Below are 20,820 nucleotides of genomic sequence, written 5' to 3' on the forward strand. Positions count from 1 at the left end.
TTTTAATAAATTATATTTCTATTAAAAAAAATAAAAAAATCTAGAAATTAGTATTTTTATTAAAATTTATCTAATATTTAATTAATAAAAATTAAATAATTTTATATTATTAAATATAATTTTATATATTTAAAAATATTAATAATAATTAATTAATAGCTATAAATTATAAAATTGGCTGTGCATTAACACACAAATAAAATTGATATTGGGAGTCCCCATATTTTCGGTTGAAAGCATTGTATAAGTTGAAGGGATGAGGTCTCTCCCCAAGTTTGGGTGTGATTCTGAAACCCATGTCATGTGAATGCCTATCATACACCAAAACAAAGATAGGCTCTCTTGAGTCTCATAATAATGGCAAGTGGGAGGAGGAGAGCACTCAAAGACTCCTCCTCAACCAAGTCAAAGTCAAAGTCATACACACTTCCCTCCTCACCCTCCCATTCCTTCTCTTCCTCCTCCTCCTCCGACTTCGAGTTCACCATCTCCATCTCGCCGCGCAAATCCTCCGCCGCACTTTGCCCTGCCGATGAGCTATTCTACAAGGGCCAGCTCCTCCCTCTCCACCTCTCCCCTCGCATCTCCATGGTCCGCACTCTCCTCCTCTCTTCTCCCTCCTCCTCCTCCTCTGCCGCCGCCCGCGATTCCACCGGCAGCACCACCAGCACCAACTCCTCCTCCTCCTCCTCCTCCTTTGCCAGCGACCTCGCCCTCTTCCCCGACTGCGACTCCTCCCGCCCTAGCTCCGTGACCGACGACGACGAGCTCAAGCGTCTCCATAACCCTTCCAAGGAGTATCCTCACTTCCAAATCAAGAAGAACCACCCTAATAGATACTTCTCCTTCTCAAGATTCTCCTCTGTTTTCCGCAAGGACACCACCACCACCACCAACAACAACAAAGTGTGCGAGACGGAGCATCACCACCATGTGGCTGCTTCTTCTTCTTCCTCCTCCGTGAAGCGAATGAGCGCCACTGCCAGAGATGTCATAAGGAAGTACTTGAAGAAGGTGAAGCCTCTTTACGAGAAGCTTTCGCAGAAGCAACAGAGAACCGGGGAGTTGTTAGCGGAGGGCGGTGGTGCGAGTGTGAATGCAACGACGACGACGTCTTCGCGCACGGTGTTGTCTCTGTTAACGACTATAACAGAGAGATCCAAAACAGAAGGTGGTTGCAGTGGGAAGAGAGGGATGAAGGAGAACGTTTCTGGTGTTCTGTCTCATTCTTTCTCCGGGAACCTCAGGTACCCTCGCAAGAGGAGAAGCTGCGTCTCCAGTTGCCCTTCTTCCATGAGATCGTCTCCCAGTCATTCCGGCGTGCTCTCTCAGGGCGGCGCCAGAGCAGGGATGCATTTCGGGGACTCTTCTTCCATGGAAGAGTTGCAGAGCGCAATCCAAGGCGCAATCACACATTGCAAGAACTCTTTGATGCAGAACAAGCTTGACACTACTGGTGCAGCTCAGTAACGAAAGAGAGAGGTTTTAACTTCCAATTTGATCATGCTCTTAATTTCATCTTCAATATTCGTATGCCTTCTTAGATCTGATGAATTCTGATTAACCAACCATCATGTTCAGAAAACAATTTCAGCTTCTTCCTTTTTTTTTTCCCTTGCTTGTTTTTGTCATTTTACATTAGAGACTTAGATTCTAATTGTGGGAGTGAGGTTAAAAACCTGCATGTGACTTATTTGGAACCTGCTTTTGGATTTGCTAGTGTAAAAGATAGCATAAGCTTAAAAGTTGTAACTTTTTATTCTGACTATATAAATAAATATAAATGTACCATATATATCCACCGTACCAGTGGCCTTGGAAATTTGAGATGTGTGTTGTGGACTATGTTCTATGGTACGGTAGTGTGTATGATATGATTATTATAACCGTGACTTCGTCGTGGTAGCAATGTAATTGCACCAATCTTGGTTCTGCAAGCAAAATTGGCATCATCTGAGTTGGAGTTTTGTTGCGATATGATTCCATTTGTAACGTTACCTGACCTAGCTAATATCAACCTGTGTTTATTAAAATATTTATAATGGAAGTAATATTTTAAAATTTTATTCGATTCTAGATATTAATGGGACTTGGTTGGTGGATCTATAATAAAAGTAAGAATGGTACAATGTGGGGGTACGATCGATGATATAATGCAAGCATCGTAGTAGTTCAATTGTTTGTGCAGCAAGGACTTGATATATAGCATGCATGTGCGTAAGCTTGAGTTCAGCTCTTTCCATGGGATAAGGCGTTATATTTAAATAAATGTGCATTTATTGTTCATAGAAGCTGATGGGAAGGTTCTATGTATCTTCGGTCTTTGTTGCGGTAGCTGTGATTAGTGTTGACTGTTCAACATAAATTTGCTAGTAATCTCTCATGTTCGTACAAATCTGGCGGAGGAAATTTTTTTATTTTTAGACTAATGATTTTTTTTAAGGTGATACTATATGTAGGAGCATTTTTAACAAATAAAATTTTATACATAGCAAAAATTTTTGCATATAGCATATAAATTTTTATATATAACATATAAATTTTGTTGCGAATATATTTAATTAGTTGGGTGAATTAGTATTTTAAATATGTGATTTTTTAAAAATTTTTGCTGCACACCAATATTTTTATGTATACACAAATATTTATATATTATACACTAAAATTTATATGTTATGTATATTTTATTAGTTGGACGTCAATATTTAAATATGTAATTTTTTTAAAAATTTTGTACTTGTCACCACATTTTTTATGTTGTGTAGTGTTGGACATCAAAATTTGAACATATATATGAAAAAATATTAAATATTTATCAAAATTTTTGTACTCTAATTTCTGAACATATATATAAAAAAATGTCCAAAAAAAAATTGTATTGTTAAAGAATCCTTGCATACACAAAAATAATTTGGTTTAAAAAAAAATTGGCCCTTTAACTTTACGGAAAAACTATGCATCCATGTATTTTTTATATGGTTGTTAACCAAGTAAGTTCCTCCACATGCGCGTCTCCCACCCCTCACTCGTTTGTCATACACGCGCTACATATAACGTGCTGCAATCTAAAACTTTGCTCAACGTAAATCTTCTACTGCAACGTAAACCTTCTTCTTCTTCTTCTTCTTCTTCTTCTTCTTCTCTGCTCGCGTTCTTCCTTATTGATCTGCATTGCGTTCGTCGTTCTCCTCTGGTCGCGTTCATCTTCTCGTTTTCTTATTTCGATCTAGTTACGTTGCATTTATCTTCTTCCTATTCTTCTTCGTTTTCTTCTTTGATCTGCACTTCTGAATCGAAACAATAAATGACTCAGCTTCAAATCAGGAGAGCGATTTGGATTACTCTTCTGAAATGAATCAAACTGACAAAGTTTGGATATTCAATTTTGAATCGAATTGAATGGAATACAATTGCTATTTTGAATTGAATTCAATGGACGGAGATGTACTGAATTGAATTGAATTGAATTGATAATATGTAAATTGTAGGCAGAGTTATTTGAATTTGATTTTATATAATGGATTATGTTTCGTTCACTCAGTACTATACAATTGTTTCAGCATGAGTACTGTGTTCGGTTCACCATGAGTACTGTGTTCGATTCATTCTGCAGAAAAGCTGTTTGAATTTGATTCTATATAATGGATTATGTTTCGTTCACTCAGTACTACACAATTGTATTGTGTTCGGTTCACCATGAGTACTATGTTCGGTTCACCATGAGTACTGTGTTTGGTTTACTATGAGTACTGTGTTCGGTTCATTCTGCACTATTCAAAACTCTTCTTCCTCACCTTCTACTGCTTATTCACCAGAGAGAGAAGGAGGAAAAGACAAAAAAATACAGTAGCAACAACAACAAAAGAATGACGATAGGGTTTCAGGGTTTAGGATTTTAGGGTTTAGGGTTTATGGGTTCAGGGTTCAGTGTACAAGGGTTCAGTGTGTTTCAAATTTTTGGTTCACTCCGTATATTAATTTCGGTTCACCGTGTTCATGGTTGAGGGTTTAGGGTTTAGAGGTCTAGGGTTTAGGGTTTAGGGTTCAGGGTTTTAAGTGTTTAGGGTTTAGGGTTTAGCATTTAGGATTCAGAGTTCAGTGTTCAGGGTTCGGGTTCAGGGTTTAGGGTTTAGGGTTTAGGGTTTAGGGTTTAGGGTTTAGGGTTCAGAGTTCAGAGTTCAGGGTTCGGGTTCAGGGTTTAAGGTTTAGGGTTTATGTTTTAGGGTGTAGGGTTTAGGGGTTAGGTTTTAGTATTTTAGGAATTTAGGGTTTATGGGTTCAGGGTTCAGTGTTTAGGATTCTGGTTTTAGTGTTTAAGGTTTAGGGTTTAGGGTTCAGTGTATTAAATTGAATTGAATTGATAATATGTAAATTGTAGGCAGAGTTATTTGAATTTGATTTTATATAATGGATTATGTTTCGTTCACTCAGTACTATACAATTGTTTCATCATGAGTACTGTGTTCGGTTCACCATGAGTACTGTGTTCGGTTCATTCTGCAGAAAGCTGTTTGAATTTGATTTTATATAATGGATTATGTTTCGTTCACTCAGTACTATACAATTGTATTGTGTTCAGTTCACCACGAGTATTGTGTTCGGTTTACCACGAGTATTGTGTTCGGTTCACCATGAGTACTGTGTTTGGTTCATTCTGCACTATTCAAAACTCTTCTTCCTCACCTTCTGCTGCTTCTTCACCAGAGAGAGAAGGAGGAAAAGACAACAAAATACAACAGCAGCAACAACAACAACAAAAGAATGACGATAAGGAAAAAACACATGAAGAAGAAGGAACGCGAAAAAGGAGGAGAAGGAGGAACGCGAAGAAGAAGGCGAAGAAGAAGAAGAAGATGCTCCGTGCGTAAACGAGCGTGAAAATAATAATAATAATAATAATAATAATAATAATAATAATAATAATAATAATATTAATAATAATAATAATAATAATAATAATAATAATAATAATAATAAGAAGCGCGGGAGAACAAAAAGAAGCGTTGGGTAAGAGCGATTTCGTATGTGTTAGGCGCGTGTATTTCACGTTTCATTTAATGGTATTGGGTTTTTTTATGTTGAACCAATTTGATTACATGGTTACATGAATGTGTTGCATCCCTGTTAACTTTATCCTTTTTCTTTATATATGGAACCTTTTTACAATTTTTTTTTGGATTTTTCTAAAATATGACAGCAAATTCATTTCTATATTTTTAATAAAAAAATGAAAAAGATAAACCATAAGTTGCAATTTCTATTTTTTTTCTTTTATAAAAGAGAAATTATTGGGTCTGATTTTTTTAAAAAGATATTGAAAAAAATCAATCAAATGATTTCTAAACTTTTTAAAATAAAAATATCACTTGAAGCCATTTTTAAAATTTTTAAAATTAAAAATTAAAAAATAAAAATCAATAGGCGCAATATGTGCACACGGCCAGACACACTGAAAATATAAATGAAAACTAATTTTTAACCAATTCTCTCATAAATAAAAAGGTTGGCTACCCTTTATGACATGTTTGATTGTTATTGAAGGAATTGAATTAAGTTATCATGATTAATACTATTTCTTTAACTTGAGTTTTTAAAAAATTAAATTATAATAAAATCATTATTTATTCAAATTACAAGAATTGAAGTCCTATATTACAATTTTTTCTATTCTCCCAAATCACTCGATTCCTAAAACTATTTCAAAAAAAAAATAAAATCAAAAGTTGAAAAAAAGGGATAAAAAATAAACAAAAATTAAATAGCAAAATTAAATTACGGTGCATTAATTATATGAAAATCGAAAAATTAATGGCTATGTTTAGTCTTAGCTTGGATATATAAATCAATCAATTATTGTAGAAGAAAGACAAAAGAAAGAAAATTAATTCTTTGTAGAATTATATAATAGTGATTTGATGCATGAACCAAAATATTTAATTTTCTACTGGTATAATTTTTTTCTGATTTGATATATCATCACCAGTTGCATAATTTGTTGTCATCAAATTATACTACTTGTTTAATTTGTTCTCTTACCATGTGCTATGTTCAATAGGATAATCAGTAGTGAAGTTTTTGGTTGCATCCATACATTTATATGCTGCTTATTGATATAATTTTTATTTGGAATATATTTTGGAGTAGGTGATTTAAAAAATTAGAAAAAATTGCAATATAGAACTTGTTTGAAAACTCTTATAATTTGCATAAATAATTTACCAAAGTTAATTTATTTTATTTTTGAAATTTAAATTTAAAAAACTATTAGTGTTAATTATGATAATTTAATTTAATTTAATTATTTTAATAATAATCAAACATGTCATAGAAAAAAAATTAATTTTTTATTTTTTAAAATATTGATTAGAAATTAAATTACCTAAGAAAAGTAGGTAGATGGTATTTCTCACATGCATTCATATTAAGGTAATTTATAGCATGTACTCATGTTATAATACAATCCTCATGTAATATTTTAAAAATATATATTTTATTTTTTTTGTATTTTAATCACTATAAGAAAGTCACTTAATATTGTTAGATTTAGCAATAGATTTATAAAAAAAATTTGTTGGTAATCCATTTATAGTCGGATTTAGCGATAGAAATAGACTAATAAATTAGGCGATAAAAATCTCGCAAGTAATATTTTTAGTTGCCGTTAAATTTTTAATTGACGAAATTTTGGAGTTTTTTACCATAATTTCGACAGTAATATTATTTATTAATAATTAAATTAATAGCTTTTGGCAGAATTAATTGATGGCAAACTTAAATTTTAATTTTGATTTTTTAAAAAATTTAATATATAATTTTAAATATTTAAATTTAATAATTTATAAACTAATAAAATTTAAAAATTTACAATTTCACATAATAAATTGTTTATAATTTTTATTAAAAATTTATAAACAAATTTAAACATCAAAATTTATGACTAAAAAAACAAAATAATAATCACTCATATAAAAAAAAGAATAGTAAAACTTAACAATTAACAATGCTTATATTTCTTAATATATGTGAGAAAATTTCACATATAACCAAGTCAGATAATTTTGAAGCAAAGAGATAATATTATATTAGCAAATATTTTGTATAGTAATTAAAGTTGGTAATCTTTATATAAACATGCACAATTAACAAATACATGTAATAACAAGAGTAAAATATCGTTTTTGTTCTCAACATTTGGGATAAGTTCTAAAATTGTTGCTAATATTTTAATTGTTCTATTTAAGGCCCTAACGTTTTAAAATTGACTTAATGTTATCCTACCGTTAGAGATCCGTTAACAGAATTGACGGCGGGACAAAATTGAGACGATTTTGAAACGTTAGGGACTCAAATAGAACGAAAATGTTGGGGGACAAAAATAATACATAGAAATAAATTTTAATTTTATCTTTCAACAATATCAATTTTTTACTATACATAATATTCAATTATTTTTTAATCACATCTGAGTAAATTACACTTAATCACATTACTTTCATTCTAAATAATTTTTTTATATTTTTATATTAACTTATAACTTTAAGTGTAAAATTATAAAAAAATAAATTTATTTAGAATGAAAGTAACGTGATTAAATGTAATTTACTCAGATGTGATTAAAAAATAATTGAATACTATGTATAGTAAAAAATTGATATTATTAAAGGATAAAACTAACTTTTATTTTTATGTATCATTTTTGTCCCCAACGTTTTCATCCTATTTAAATCCTTAACATTTCAAAATCGTCTTAATTTTGTCCCGTCGTCAATTCTATTAACGGATCCCTAACGGTATGACAACATTGAGTCAATTTTGAAACGTTAGAGACTTAAATAGGACGATTAAAATGTTAGGGACAATTTTGGAACTTACCCCAAATGTTGGAGACAAAAACGATACTTTACTTTAATAACAATTATTCTTCACATACAAGTAATTTTTTTTATATAAGTTTATATAAGTCATTTATATTCACGCACGCACATTTTTTTCGTGCCATTACTGCACATTCTTCTTTTTCGTTTTTTTTTCTATTGTTATCGTCATCACCAACACTACCTCTTTCTCCTTTTCCTCCTCCTTTTTTATTGGAACTCCTCCTTCCTTTTCCTTCTTCTCCTCCATCATTAGTTATCTCGTTGTTGAAGATAATGAATAATTTAAGTTCATATTGTCAATTGATCCAGAACGAAATTGATTATTGTTTTGAATCTAATCAAGTGGCTGAGGTGTGGTTCGATTCTAGTTAATTTTTTCGTTAGTAGTTTATGGTTCTATAGGTGAATAATGTTTCATCGTTGATGGTTTGAATTAAATGTAATGTAAAAGTGTTGCATTAAAAATTTTTTTTCTGTATTTGCAGCAAATTTGGGTGTAATACGAAGATATTTGAGAGTATTATCTAAGAATTTTCGGTGTATGTGTGCTGATAAGTTCTATATAATTCACAACTCTTCTTCTCACTCCTACTCATGTTCTACTGCTTGTTCTTCTTCTTTTTCATCATCATCATCATCATCATCTTTTTTTTTTCTTATTCATCTTATTTTTTATTTTATCTTCTCAAATTTCTTCTTGTTTTACTCTTTTAACAAAAATAAAACAAAAAAATCAAATAAAGAAGAAGAAGAAACACATAATGCTGCAAAATTACTTGGAAGAGGATGAACTTACATGAATTAAACTAAAAAAAAAAAGAAATAGGAGAAAAAAGAAGAAAAAAATGCAGCATTATAGGAAATATTTTCTGTATTTGCACCAAATTTATGTGTAACACGAAGATATTTGGGTGTAACATGAAGATATTCGAGTGTATTATTTAAGAATTTTTGGTGTATGTGTGCTGATAAATTCTGCATAATTCAATACTCTTTCTCTTCCTCCTGCTCATCTTCTGCTACTGCTTCCTTGTTTTTCATCATCATCATCATCATTATCATCTCCATCTTCTTCTTTTTTTCTTATTCATCTTTTTTTTTTTATTTTACCTTCTCAGGTTTCTTCTTGTTTTACTCTTTTAACAAGAATAAAAACGAAAAAATCAAACAAAAAAGAAGAAGAAACACATAATGCTACAAAATTACTTGGAAGATGATGAACTTACATTCATTCAACTAAAAAAAAAAAGAAAGAAATAAGGAAAAAAAGAAGAAAAAAATACAGCAATAGAGAAAACATTTTTCTGTATATGTGCAGCAAATTTGGGTGTAACACGAAAATATTTGGGTGTAGTACGAAGATATTCGAGTGTTTTGTTTAAGAATTTTTTGTGTATATGTGCTAATAAGTTCTGTATAATTCAAAACACTTTATCTTCCTCTTCCTCATCTTTTGCTACTTCTTCTTCTTCATCTTTTTATTTCATATTCTCATAATTCTTTTTGGGAGGAAAAATCAAACAAAGAAAAAAAATACATAATATTGCAAAATTAATAAAAAGAGGAGGAAGAAAAAAATGCAGCAACAAAGAGGAGAAACGCAAAAAAAAAGGAGAGGAAGAAAGAAGAGGAGGAGGAGAAAGAAGAACGCGGAATACAAAGAGAAACAACGTAATTTCACGCGTGCGTTATTTAAGTGACTTGTATGCCAAAAAAACCTTGTATATATAATAGCACTCATGTAATAATAGTTTGAAATCGTTCCTGACTAGTAGTATCCCATATTTGTAACTTTATGCGTTTGCTATCTTATTTTAAAGACTTAAATATATAGATTATTACATTAAGTTCCTTTTTTCCATGAACAGAAAAATACACATATACTTGTATTCAAATATTTACATTAACAAAGACTTAAACATAAAGACAACCCAGTACAACAAAAATACCAAATAAGTTTTAGACATGTAGTATTTTCGAAACTTATTGAACGAGTACAAGAAAATATATTCCAAGTAATCATATATTTAGTAGACAATATAATTACAAGGTAATAAATGTCAAAATATTTTAGATATAAAGGTATATATAGACTAATCCAATATTTATAGAGATATTAAAATTCTTCGAAGTGTAGAGATTTTTGCAGAGTCTGTTCCAAATGGGACTCGAAGGGAGATAATTTTTTCCATGGGGATGAAATGTGGATTAAAATTTTTTCGAGACAGACGCGAGGTTCCTCACCCGTCCTCGATAATTTCCTGAATTCATGAATTTACTTAAATATCTCTAACTTATTTTTAACATAGTGCTTTTAATAATTTTACCTATTAAAAACCCTAACCTTACTTTATTGAATGTCTTCCCATCTCTCTATAGTCACTATGTCGTCCCCAACTCCCCATCCCAATCCCAAAAGTCTAAAACTCCCATAGTGTGTCCACACTCCACAATTACAGCTACAGTACCATACTCCCTCGCCAGCTGCCACCGGCCACTCCTACTTAATGCTTACCACAGCGTCGTCCTTATGGCCTCACCGCATTGTGCTCTCTTTTCGGGCGCGACATCCTTTCCCCTCTCCACTCCTGCATGATTATGTAAGAACTGGAAAATCAATTAACCATTTAATAAAAAATAAAATAATAATTTAATAGTCCGAAATAGGTTAAAAGTGATAAGAAATATTAAATTAAAAAAATTTATTGAAGTAAATAAAATTTAGTGGAAAAATCTTATCTATCGCGAAAGGGTGTGTACCGGCTTAAATTGTTTGGTACTGTGAGTGAAAAAATTTAATTAATGAGTAGATGAATTTAAGAAGTTGAATTTTATAAATTAAAGAAGATAAAATATTTAGAATAGAAAATTGGACACTTATCTTAAAAATTTTGGCTCGAGGTTGGGCCAAACAGTCCAAACACAAATCGGACCCAAATTGGGTCTAAGCCCAACATATATAAGCCTAATAAAGAGGTCATTCAACCTCATTCATCATCAAAGAGAGGGAGGGAGGCGCTGAAGTGAGGAGAGGAAGAAGAAACCCTTTCTTTTACTATTCATCATCTTCTTCTTTGGATAATAACTTTTGATCTGGAGCTCCGATTGATGAGGCGTTTGCGGCCACTCACATCTCTTGTCGAGTTTTTTAATTCTATCTAAACAAAGTGATAAAAAATTTGAAGTTCCTTACTCCCATTCTCTATCCTATGACAAATTCGAGTTTTGCCTTTGTTAGATTGAGATTTTCATGGTTTTGGTTGTTTAGGTGTTATTTAACTTGGGTGATTAGTGGGTTCCACCATAAATTTTGGTGGGCAATATAAGACAAGTCTAAATCCTAGTGGTTTGTTAAAATTTTGAGTCATAGTGTTGATTTTTGGTGATTGTATGGTATTAGATTGAAATTAGAGTCGATTTGGTGAATTGGATTGCTTGGGGTTGAACACTTGTGGTTGAACTTGAAAGCGTGTGAGGAGGAGGTATTTGTGGTGGTTTTGAGCTTGGAGAAAAATCAGCTAAGGTACGGTTTAAGTTTCATTTAAATACCATGTAATATGACATGAAGTCCTAAGTTAGATGCCCCTAAGAATATGATTGAATTGTAGGATTAGATGAAATTAAATGTTGTAATTGATGAACTGTTGGTTTTTATTTTGATTTGGTCATTGGTGCTTTATGAGTTGTGAGAATGTGGTATGAGCTTGATGATTGAAAATATAAATTGATGAATTGATGGATTATTGAGTTGATATATTAATAAATTTAGGTCGGAGGCCGTGAAAGGTAAGTCCAGGTAAGTGTGATAGATTGAAATGTGTGAATTTGGTGTGAATTATGCTTGGATTGGTAATTATTGGATTTGGTGTTGAATATGCAAAAATTGGTTGAATTGTTGAGTGGTTGATTGAAATGATTTGGAATAATATATTAGGTTTGGATTTAGACAGAAATGAGTGATTAGATAAGTGTGTTAGTGGAATGGATATGAAACATTTTGATTTCAAATATAGGCTTGAAAACTTAATTTTTGGATGGCGAAGAATTTTGGAAATTTTAGGAGTGTTGGTGGTATGAGTAGAATAGAGGTTTGATTTTATGTAAAATATGTATTTCAAACTGTTTTGAGTTGTTGGCTTGGGTTTAAATGGTTTGATTTTGGAGGAAGTGCAAATTTGATAAATGCCTAAGTTTTGGCGGAAACATATTTTTTAGCCAACTCCGGTGTGCCGTAACTCAGCCCTCGGAGTTGAAAATTCAGTGAAATTAGATTTTTATGAAAGTCTATTTAATGATCTTTTCAAGGGTTTAAAAATGGTAAAAAAATAATTTCTAACGAAAAAGTTATGTGTATTTAAAATTTTCAATAAAAATTGAATTTCTGCAGCATATCAGCTTTTTGAGATTCTGATATGCATGCGTACATGGAGGTGTCATGCGACACGAGCATTGGCCATAATGGCCACTTCCAAGTACTCATGCGTACGCAGACACGGTATGTGTACACGACTTTGGATAATTTGAGTTAGTGCTAACACGGAAGTGGCTTGCGTACGCAACTATGGTCCGCGTACATAACATTGCCAAAAGTTGGACTTACGCATACGCATGACCATTCTGTTTTGTAGAAATTATGTTTTTGAGTTTTCAACAATTCCTCTAACTTTCTAAACTTCTGTAAACATTGTTTAAGATCTCCTAGCTAGTGATAGGCTCTAGAATGAGTAAGAATGTACTAAGTGAATTAAAAGGGTATTTTATTTTTGGTTATAAGTCTAGAGCCAATGTAATAGAGGGTAGAAGAGTTAGGAACGAGACCTAACGAGTTGAGATAGTGAATTGAAGAAGGATGGATCATGAGATTGAGATATGATGATAATGGTTTATGATTAAGATATAATGAGGATGATTATGAGAATGAGAGAGGATGATGATTGAGTATGAATGAGATATGGTAATGACATGATGATTATGATTATGAACGGAGTGAAATGCAATTGAGAAGGAAGTCGATAATGGAATAAACTCTGATTTGAGATGTACCTGCCTAGGTAGATGCAGTAGAGTGATTCTACTTGCTCAGGGATGTGGTTCAGATGTACATGCCTGGATAGATGTAATGGCAGTGAGCTGGAGTTCGTCTGGAAGACGGCGAAGCTTATCTCTAATTCTGTTTATATTTTGATTAGATTTCTCTCCCTTTTATTTTGGAAAACTTAGGTTTAATTACTCTATCGGTCCCTACAATTTCACCAAATTTTTAATTAGGTCCCTATACTATATCAGATTTTGTAATTAAGTCCCTACCGTGACAAAAACATGGAAATTAATAGAATATTCTGTTAAACTATACAAAATATTGAGTAAAATATTAGGCATATTCAGTTTGTTTAACAGAATATTCTATTAATTCTGTCGTTTTTGTTACGGTACGTATTTAATTACAAAATTTGATATGATATATGAACTCAATTGAAAAAAAAAAAGTATAGAGACCTAATTGAAAATTTAGTGAAACTATAGGGACCGATAGAGTAATTAAACTGAAAACTTATGATGTATATGTATATGTTCCCTTTTGAAACCTTGCCTATAGAGGCTTTTGATGTATTTTGGGAGAGTTAGCATCTGTTATCAACTGCTTTTACTGCTGTAATCCTAGCCGACCTAAACTTCACAGGTAGTGTCTAGTAGCTATTATACTTATGATTATATACGTATATTCTGTTTTTGCTCTATTCTTCCTTTAAGCTTTTACTTAACTTTGTTTCACGAACGTGTTATTTCTTTTGTTATAGATTACATCCATTCTCGTCACCGTCGTCGTATCCATTCTCGTCACTGCCACCGTGTCATTCTCCTATCTGCCACCGCATCCCACTGTTCTGTCCTCTCTTCGCTGTTCATCATCTGCTCGAGAGCATTGCCGTACAGGTACTGGTTGTTCTTCTTCTAGTCCTCTTCCTCCTCCCCATCCACTTGACTTCAGGTTTGATTCTCTCTCCTTCTTTGTAATCAATTGCACTTGGACACATAGGGTTTATATTTATGAAACAGTTAGGATTTGATACTCTTCCTTTGTATAATCTTTGTTATGTGTTCTATGAATAATCTGCTCTATTACGTATTTTTTTGTTGATTTATTGCAGTTTATAATTTATCTTTTTCTGTGTTTTTTTGCCATTTTTGATGATTTATTGAAGTTTAAAATCTCCTCTATATAATCTCTATTATGTGCTCTTTGTATAACCTCCTCTGTTATGTGTTCTTTTTGTTGATTTATTATAGTTTATAGTTTATCCTTCTCTATTTTTGTTGTTTTTGCTGATTTATTATGTATTCTTTTGTATTCAATTTAGTGTTTCTGTTATAAATCTTGTTGTTTATGTATTGGATGGATAGTTTTAGCCCGACTCATATTAAAAATAATAATGAGACAGAACCAACATAAGGTAATGAGGGTCAAGCAATTGAAGCAAATCTCCAAGAAACACAAGAGGAAGGATAAGAAGAAACACAAGAGGGAGGACAAGAAGTTAGCCAAAGTGTGCAAAATAGTCCTAACAAAAAAGAATTTACTTTAGAGTCTTTGAAGCATTTTAGGAGGGACCAAATAGATGAAAAGTGGAAGGCAATATGTAAATATTGCGAAAGAAAGATTGGAGGTGACACGAAGCAAGGAACTAAGAACTTGCATGATCACATTAGAATTTGTCCGATTCATACTGCTTGGGAATAAAGCAATCAATATTGAAAATAGTGCAACAATCACCAGGCTCGACAGGAACGGGAAGGCCAACAGATTCACTTTTGGTTGAAAGCTTCACATTTAGTTTAGAGGTAGCACGATGAGCACTTACAAGATAGGTTATTAGGAACAAGCACCCTATGTCATTTGTTGAGCAAGAGGGTTTTCATGAGTTTATAGCTGAGTGTCAACCTTTGTTCAAATTTTATACAAGAAATACACTAAGAAATGATGTTGAGAAGATGTATGAAACTGAAAACACAAAGTTTTTGAAATTGTTGGAAAAAAATTCAAGCCGCATTACTATAACTATTGACATGTGGAGTGCTGATTGTCAAAATAAAGATTATATGTCGATTACAACTCACTTTATTGATGATGATTAGAACTTGCAATGTCGGCTTGTGAGGTATTATTTTAATACATTTGTATTTTTAGTATTTTTTAAATATTTACATTACTTTAGGTTTGCATACGCGCCTGTTTCCATACTGCTGAAGTTTTTAGTGATGCTTTGGTGAATTCTTTGTATGATTAGAACATAGATAGAAAATTGTCAATTTTAACGGTTGATAATTGTAGTACAAATGATACCATGATTCATCTTGTGTTTAATAAGATTTCACCATCTAACTTTATTAAGAGAGGAAAATTTTTTTACATGCATTGCGGTGCTCACATTGTTTATTTGATTATAAAAGATAGCATGAATGTAATATACGGCTCCATTAAAAAAATCAGAAAGTGTTTCTTTTTGGGTTGTAACAGAGAAGATGGAAGAAAAATTTGAAGAGATTTGTAGGCGATTCAATATTAATTATAGAAGAAAGCTTTCATTTGATTGTAGAACTAGATGGAATTCAACTTATCTAATACTTGCTTCTGCATTGCCATATAGAGAAGTTTTTAAGCGTTTAAGACACCGTGAATCTCTATATAAATATGTACCATCTGATGATGAGTGAAAAAAATGAACTTGTTGATAAATAAAATTTTTTTATAGTGTAACTGAATTGTTTTCTAGCACTTTATATCCAACCACAAATTTATACTTTCTCAAGGTGTATGAAATGAGATTGACATTGAATGAGTGGATGCTTAATCCCAATGACATGATTCATAGAATGACAACAAATATAATTAGTAAGTTTAAAAAATATTGGATCAAATTAATAAAGTCATGGTTGTGAGAGTTATCTTAGACTCTAGATATAAGATGAAGTTGTTGAAATTTTTTCTTCTTAAAATATATGAATCTCAAAGTGAGAATCATCTGAGTAACGTCAAGAAAATGATGGAAGAACTAGTATGTAAATATCAACTTAAGGCTAGAGTTAAAAGAAGAGCTCCAAAAGATAATAATTTAGCTTCTACTTTGAATGTTGGACATGATGAAAGATCTTTAAAGAGAAAATTTGGTTATTTCTGCTTGCAATTTGTGGAAGATACATTTGAAGACTGTGTTGCAAAACTGAATTAGATTTCTATTTGGAAGAGAATGTTATGATAGATAAAACAAATTTAAAAAAAATTGATATTTTGGACTATTAGAAAAATATTGGAGTAAAATATCCAACCTTACAAAAGATTGCAAGAAATTTTTTAGCCATTACCATTTCTACTGTTACATTATGAACTTGTTGAGGCATTAATCTATACTAAGCATTAGATACACTCTTCATCGGGTGAAAGTACTAATAACTCAAGTTTTTATTTGGTATTAAAGTTCAATTTCATGTCAAATTTAATTCTCGTGAATTGTTAATTGATATAATATAGATAAATCAGGGTCGAAATTTCTAATTTCTTGGGACTATGAGATGGATATGGGAGATTTAGGAGTTTAAGTAATTATTTTTTTATTATGTCAAATTTTTATTTAATATCTGGTATTCTTGTTTATGATGTATGTTAACATATTTATGTTTGTGTTGTTTTAACAGAGAACTTGGAGTTGTTTGTTAGAAGTATTCTGACAATGAAAAATTATTTGATATTGAAGATTTTATTTTATGGTTTTTTTAGAATGAAAGTAATATTTTAAGATTTTGTTTTATGGATTATGATTTATTATTTTGTATTTCTGGACTTGTAAGTTGTAATTTGGATAAGATATGTTGTGTGTTGTAATAATGTTTTGTGTGTTTTTTTTTTAATTTTTCACTATAATTTTTATATAAATGTGTAATATAAGGAGATGAAAAATTGGATTCCACAGAGAATACAAAAAATACAGAGAATGAGGACAAAATCTGGGGCAGCAAAGACGGGGAGAAGGGAGGCATTTCCCCACTCCCGTCCCATGGACATCTTTAAATACTTGTGATAAAACTGGTTGTGAAAAAACTATAAAAAATCAGCAGACAATTTTTTCTTACACCTGAAATAGTTTTTAGCCAATTAAAAATAAAAAATATTATTATCAAAAAAAGTCAAAAGTAACATAAATACTTAGCCACTTAGATTCATAGGATAAATCAAAACATATTATTTAGTACATAAGTGATCGGTACTCATTTAAACTTTCTTCTTAAGAATTCTATTGGTAGATTCAACTATTTAATATCCAAATTTTGAAGATAATTTTTTGTTAGTGTCATAAAAAATTTATAAAGGTTGCTAAAAAAAGATTTTTTTTAGTACAAAGCAACTATTATTGTGACATATCATTGAGAAATTTAATTTGATTGGTAGATTTAAATAAACAAACAAACTAAAATATATATATATATATATATATATATATATATATATATATATTTAAATGAGTAAATTACAACCACAAAAAAGAAGAGGTTGTCAACAAATTACAACCGTGAAGAAGAGAAGGTGATTAATAAATTATTAACAAACTGAAAAAATTAACAACAATCAATAATAAGTCAATAATTAACTCAAAAAATTAATAATCAACCAAAATACCATCAATTCGGAATAAATCCTATATTATTTTAGCTTCAACTCTAAAGTAAACGTTAAACTAATTTATCCAACTAATTATCATAAATTACACTCTATCTGATCTAACCTAATTTAATTTCTAATACACTTAGGACTGTTCATAGTTTGGTTAATCCAAAAACCAAATCTATTTTTAGGTTAGCCAAAAATATAATTTAGTTAATTAACTAAATTGATTTTATGTGATAAAACTGGTTATTAACCGGTTAAAAAATTCAAAAATCGATTTTTAACCGGTTATAAAAATAAAAACCAGTTTTAAAAAATAACCAATAAAAAAAATTTTTTTACATAAAAAATTAGATTTTAAAAGAATGGTTTTTATTTAACCAGTTTTTACAAAAAAAATCGGTTAATCAATTTGAACACGAGTTGTATAAAATTTGGTTTTGGTTTTGGTTAATCGGTTAAAAATTGATTTTTAAAATTTGGTTTTGGTTAACCACTTTTTAATAATATGGATATGATTTTTAAAATTATTTTATTAAATTGGTTAACTAAAATGTAGTTATGATTTTTTAACCAGTTAACCACAATTTGATTATTTTATGAATACCCCTTATTACACTAACTAAATTAATTTAAAAAATCCTAACCACATACTTCATTAACAAAATTTAATCAACAATTTAATAAAATACTTAATAAAATTTTAAACAAATAAAATATATAAAAAAAACAAAAATTATAAAAAAATTACTCTAATGAAAGCGTTAGAATGGTGGGAGTATGGTGGTGGCATTAGAATGGTGAGAGTATGGTGGTAGCAGGAGGGGGCTATTAAAGCTACAGTGGTAGAGTTAGGATTTCGTAACTTTTAGGTGTAATATAACAAACAACCAAAAGAAAAAATAGACAACAACCTTACCTTTGGCACTATTGACCTTAGGGCGATGACGGTGATGTGGTGACGACCTCCAACGATGGGGAAGAACACCAATAGTGGTAGTAGAGACTTTCCATAGAGACTCTAGCAGCAATGACGACAATGTGCTAATCTACGACAACGATGGGACTAAATGGCAGCGACGACAGTTCTGGGTGGTGGTGCAACAACCTCCTTCAATGAAGGTGTGAGAGAGAGAGAAAGAAAGAGAGAGTGTGCGCGTTTGTAGAAGTGAGGAGGAGAGATTTTATAATTGAATTTTATCCCAAATTTATCTTCGAAAAAATCTGACGATAAGTGTTCGTCGTTGTCTAAATGTTGTATTTCACTAATTTGTGTTATTGTTGAAAATTTTCGACGAAAAATTCGACACTAAATTTAACGCTAATAAAATTAATTTTCGCATTTATTTAATGTCGGATTTAATTATGAAATTTTAAATATAATAATAACTTATTTCAAGGATGAATTTTCAGTCGTAACTATCAAAAAATCCACCATTAAACTTGTGATAACGTCTATTGCTAAATTCAATTATATTAAACGTATTTTTTTTGTAGCACATATAATATTTATAAAATATTCTTTAATCTTTATGATCCATTAATAATAAATTAATTAAAATGAAAAATAAAAAAGAATAATTTTTCGCTAGTTATTAAATAAAAATATTTTACTAAATAACTTTATAACTCAAGAGTCTTCGTATGAACCAGAGACTACATATTATTAGAGTTCACTTCTTAAATATGCACAAAATATTTGTACTCTTAAAAATTTGTGTCTATTTTGATATATTTGTTTATCAATATAAGATTAAGTTATTATGAACACACTCTCATCTTTTTCAATTTAGACGATTCGTATATTAACGATTAAAAAATAACAATTCATCGTATAAGTCTTATGAAAATTTCTAACAAAAAATAACAAAAAATGCTTATATATGAAGTTAGTTTATATGATATGACCTGTCCTACATAGATAATTATCATTTGAAGGAATTGTTTATCGTCTATACAGTCATCAAAATAATATTGCGTGTAGAAAAATATAACCATTTAATTGTGACATCATTTTGATGATTATATAGGAGTTAAACAATTTCAATCAAATAGTTATTATGCACGCAAAATTGATAACAACCAGATCATACAAATTACATCATACGTAAGTATTTTTTATTATCTTTTATTGAAAATTCTCACATAAAACTCATGTATCTCATGAAAAAGAACAATAAAAGTATATTATTATTTTTCAATAGTTTAAGTACAAGTTGTCTAAATTAAAAAAAATAGGAGTTGAAAAGAATTTTATTAAAAATAATGTTTTTTAATGTTATCATTTTCATCTAATGATAGCAATATCATCTTAAATTTTTAATGTTATATTATTTAGGTGTTTTCAATTTTATCCTTACTTAGCTTCAATGTTTTTTTTGGATAGTGCTAGGGAGCCAATGGCCTAAGCGTACAATGTGTACAATGGGCTAAATTTTTTGTCTATAAATAAAATGAACATCACTTATCCTATCCAGAATAACCATCCGGATACCAGGGATAATAAACATCTCATGTCATAAAATTACTTATCCCAAAAACTTAAGTTGATTTTGGAGTTCACCAAGGATCAAATTATTGACCTTTCGAATCTAGAACTCTAATACTATGTCATGAACCCACTCATTCCAAAAGCATAACCTGACAGAACAATGTAACACTAATGGTCATATCTCTAATACTTTCTAAACTTCCATTGTACACATTGTACATTTAGGCCATTAACTCCTATACTTTCTCTTTTTTTTTCACACTTTGCTTTAATGATTTGTTAACTTGTAGAGCAATATATATAATCATTGCAGAATTAACTCTTTATACCCAAAATGTTATTTCATAATTTATTAATAAGTGGAAATTTTCATTCAACATAATAATACAATTCTTTTCTAAATTGATGTAATTTTAATAATCATTCGATATGCCTGTCAAAACTAAAAAGTAAAAATGATAATTATTAGGGTACCAATTTGCATATACAAATCACATTTTTTAATTAGAATTATGAAATTGTGCAACTCTAATCAGCTCGATAACTGAGATTAGACTCGACTTTTTCTGGATTTATGTGCGAGCGTACATAAATCATCTCTTTCTCCTATATTCTTTACTCATTCATTATATTTTGTTAACACTTAAAACTTAATAGATTATTAGTTATTAGTTAAATTAAGGTTGGTTTCCAACAAAACGTAACTATATATTACACATTTTACTATTCAAATTTAAGGATTTAAATCACAATTTAAGTTGTGAAAATAAAAAAAAATTGGCTATAACGACTAA

General features: G+C 30.4%; 1 protein-coding gene across 1 annotated transcript; it reads left to right on the top strand.

Annotated features, from left to right (window-relative positions):
- The first annotated feature begins 266 nt into the window (after positions 1–266).
- LOC130979870 (probable membrane-associated kinase regulator 1) lies at positions 267–1,950 on the top strand. Its single transcript, XM_057903415.1, has one exon. It carries the CDS (start codon positions 358–360, stop codon positions 1,468–1,470), a length of 1,113 nt encoding a protein of 370 aa, XP_057759398.1. The 5' UTR covers positions 267–357; the 3' UTR covers positions 1,471–1,950.
- Positions 1,951–20,820: the final 18,870 nt, after the last annotated feature.

This window comes from Arachis stenosperma, chromosome 5 (assembly GCF_014773155.1).
Source record: "Arachis stenosperma cultivar V10309 chromosome 5, arast.V10309.gnm1.PFL2, whole genome shotgun sequence".
Lineage (NCBI taxonomy): Eukaryota > Viridiplantae > Streptophyta > Magnoliopsida > Fabales > Fabaceae > Arachis > Arachis stenosperma.